This window comes from Lactuca serriola, chromosome 2 (genome assembly GCF_051521515.1).
Source record: "Lactuca serriola cultivar US96UC23 chromosome 2, Lser_US96UC23_V15, whole genome shotgun sequence".
Lineage (NCBI taxonomy): Eukaryota > Viridiplantae > Streptophyta > Magnoliopsida > Asterales > Asteraceae > Lactuca > Lactuca serriola.
This window is the reverse complement of record NC_136409.1, coordinates 227,664,145-227,666,896: the sequence shown is the minus strand read 5'-3', so window position 1 is coordinate 227,666,896 and position 2,752 is coordinate 227,664,145. Positions and strand designations below refer to the sequence as shown.

General features: G+C 36.8%; 1 protein-coding gene across 1 annotated transcript; it reads left to right on the top strand.

Annotated features, from left to right (window-relative positions):
• The first annotated feature begins 869 nt into the window (after window positions 1-869).
• Window positions 870-1,682, top strand: LOC145088769 (21 kDa protein-like). The gene has a single exon (XM_079027172.1). The coding sequence runs from the start codon at window positions 916-918 to the stop codon at window positions 1,495-1,497; it is 582 nt and encodes a 193-aa protein (XP_078883298.1). The 5' UTR covers window positions 870-915; the 3' UTR covers window positions 1,498-1,682.
• The last annotated feature ends 1,070 nt before the right edge of the window (window positions 1,683-2,752 follow it).

The following is a 2,752-nucleotide window of genomic DNA, read 5'->3' as shown; positions in this document are numbered from 1 at the left end:
CATACATTTTTTTCCCACATGAACCTCTAGTTAATATGTGCAACTTTAAAGACATACATTTCTTTCCAAGTCTTTAGCCGATATATATATATATATATATATATATAGTATGGCTATGGGGAGTGGTTTCGACATGCCCACGACATTGCTGATGTGGACTTGACAAACATCGGGACGACCTCGACATGCCGAGTTGAGGCCTCCTCCATGACGACCAACTTCCTAGCGTTCTCTTCATTGACTTCTTCTTCCCCCTTTCTTCTCCCAAACTCGACAGATCACTCCTTCTCTTCTTCCAGCCTTTCATTTTCTTTTTTGGAGTTAAGGTGGAGCTTGGTGAGCTCTACACCAGTCTCATTCTCTCCTCAACGTGCTATCCTAGTATAGTCTTGTTGAAAAGAATATAGTGTCCAAATTATTTCCCTCCAAAATAAATAACTGTACATTCCGACAAACTACTCAATACAATATACTTTAGTTGCTCCGAAACTATTGTAAAAAACAATATAAGAATTTATAGCAAATTAATCAATCATTCTATAAATTAGTGTGAAATCTATTTTATTGTATGAACTAAAAATAAATAAAATATAATATCCTAATAAAATATAATTTCCTAATATGGTTAATTATTTTATGATTCATGTCGATATATATATTTATTTGCGTGTAAAACAAAGTAGATGTGAAAAACGACCAAGTTCAATAAACTGTGCCCCCTAATCAATGCTAAAATTGCTGCTTTGACTGTTTGACATTGAAAACAAACCGAACAATACGTCCAGACTTCAGGCCCAACCAGCCAACTTTCACACGGCGCCACCAAGTTTTATCACAACCCTACTTCCCTCTATAAATACCCACTTCCAAATAATAACCCAATGCATCACTTCCACTTGCTCTAACAAAATCAAAATGGAAACCAAAACACTCATCCTTATCGCACTCTTCTGCCTCGCCGGAACCACAGCCTTCGCAGCCGTCAAACCCACTTCCAACTACATCAAATCTTCTTGCGCCACCGTCACCTACCCTGCTCTATGCGAACAGTCCCTTACCCCCTTCGCCAAAACCATCAAACGCAGCCCATCTCAGTTAGCCCGTACGGCGTTGGCCGTGAGCTTCAAGCAATCTCAGTCGACTCAGGCTTACCTCAACAAGCTCAAGAGATTCAAAGGGTTGAAACCCCGTGAGAGATCCGCCATCGGAGACTGCTTAGAAGAAGTGAGTGACAGTTTGGACCGGGTCAGCAAATCCATCAATGAGCTCAAGACCTGTGACCGGGTCAAGGGTCAGGAGTTCACATGGCATATGAGTAATGTCCAGACATGGGTTAGCTCTGCACTCACTGATGAGAACACTTGTATGGACGGGTTCGGGGGTCGGGCCATGGAGGGTCGGATCAAGACTTCGGTTCGGGCTCAGATCACGAGTGTTGCCCATGTTACTAGCAATGCTCTAGCCCTAGTTAACAGCTTTGCCCAGAAGAAACATTAGTGGATGATGACCGGGCCGGGTCTGGGTCCCAAATCCAAAGTGATGTTTTTTTTTTACTTTTTTGTGTTATAAACTAAAGTAGTAGCCCATTTGGGTCGGATCTTGTTTAATATGGAAGATGTATAAATACTATATATATGTATACTTTTGTCTTTAACATAAATGTGAGCTTGTAAAATTATTAAGTTTCCTTTTTGTCATGACTTTTTTATTTACATCATAATAATTATGTACTTAGATTTAAAATATAATGTGCAATAGTTATAATTTCCTAATGGGCCAATTTTCAATTTTGGACGAATTCATCTACTTGGGAGTCGTTTCAAATTTCAATTAATGCTTTTAACAATATTCCTATTTTGTATTTGTATTCGTATCAGATCTAAAACACGGGCTAAAAGTTGGTATATTTTAGTACTTTATTCTTAATGATTCTTGTTGTCCCATGCTCGCGGCTTTTTCTTTGGGTTTAAATACTAGTATACGATACCTTTCTATCGATTAAGAATTATTATATAATATTTTTATTTTATTTTCATTTAAATAAAGATACTGGGTATGTCAAATATGTTTACGAAATAGAAAATGCTCGATGTTGTAAAATGTGTAAATAAAAATATGATATTCTAGCAAAATAATTTGTGTGTTAGTAGTGTTAGTGTTACAATTTACAAATAAATAAAATTAGAAGACAAACCGCGGTCGACTAGAAAACAGGATTAGGAGTAGGACGGTGTGACTGCGAATTAAAGAAAAGGCAGCGGAAATAATAGTGGGACCAAAAAACACGTGACTGGCCCACCCATGTGATGTGCATAAATTGTTAGCCTTTTACAGCATTTTCAGTCCAAAAAACATGGCCTGTCATGGTGTTCTGTTACGGTGTTAACTACTTCTTTGAAAAAAATTGATTCTTCATTTAATTTTCTAAGATTCTACATTTGAAGGGCATTTTAGTCTTTTACAAATCTTTATTTGGCAAATTGGTAATGGATGGATGTGTCTATTTTGGAATTTTGGTGGCGGATTGCATCTTGGATAAAATTCCACAAAGCCGTATGGCGTATGATGTTATGATTAGCAAATATTAGAAGAAGATGACGGGTCTTTATGCATTATTGTTTATTTAGAGATAGTAACATACGATATGATGTGATTTTTGACAAGTTTATTCTTTGGGTACCTTTCAATCTATCATTTGTAAAATCCAAAATGATAACTTTTTATGGGTAGTTTTAGTGTCATTTATTGTCCG

Excerpts from the sequence above, each read along its gene's own strand:
- LOC145088769 (XM_079027172.1), top strand. The coding sequence starts at position 916 with ATGGAAACCAAAACACTCATCCTTATCGCACTCTTCTGCCTCGCCGGA.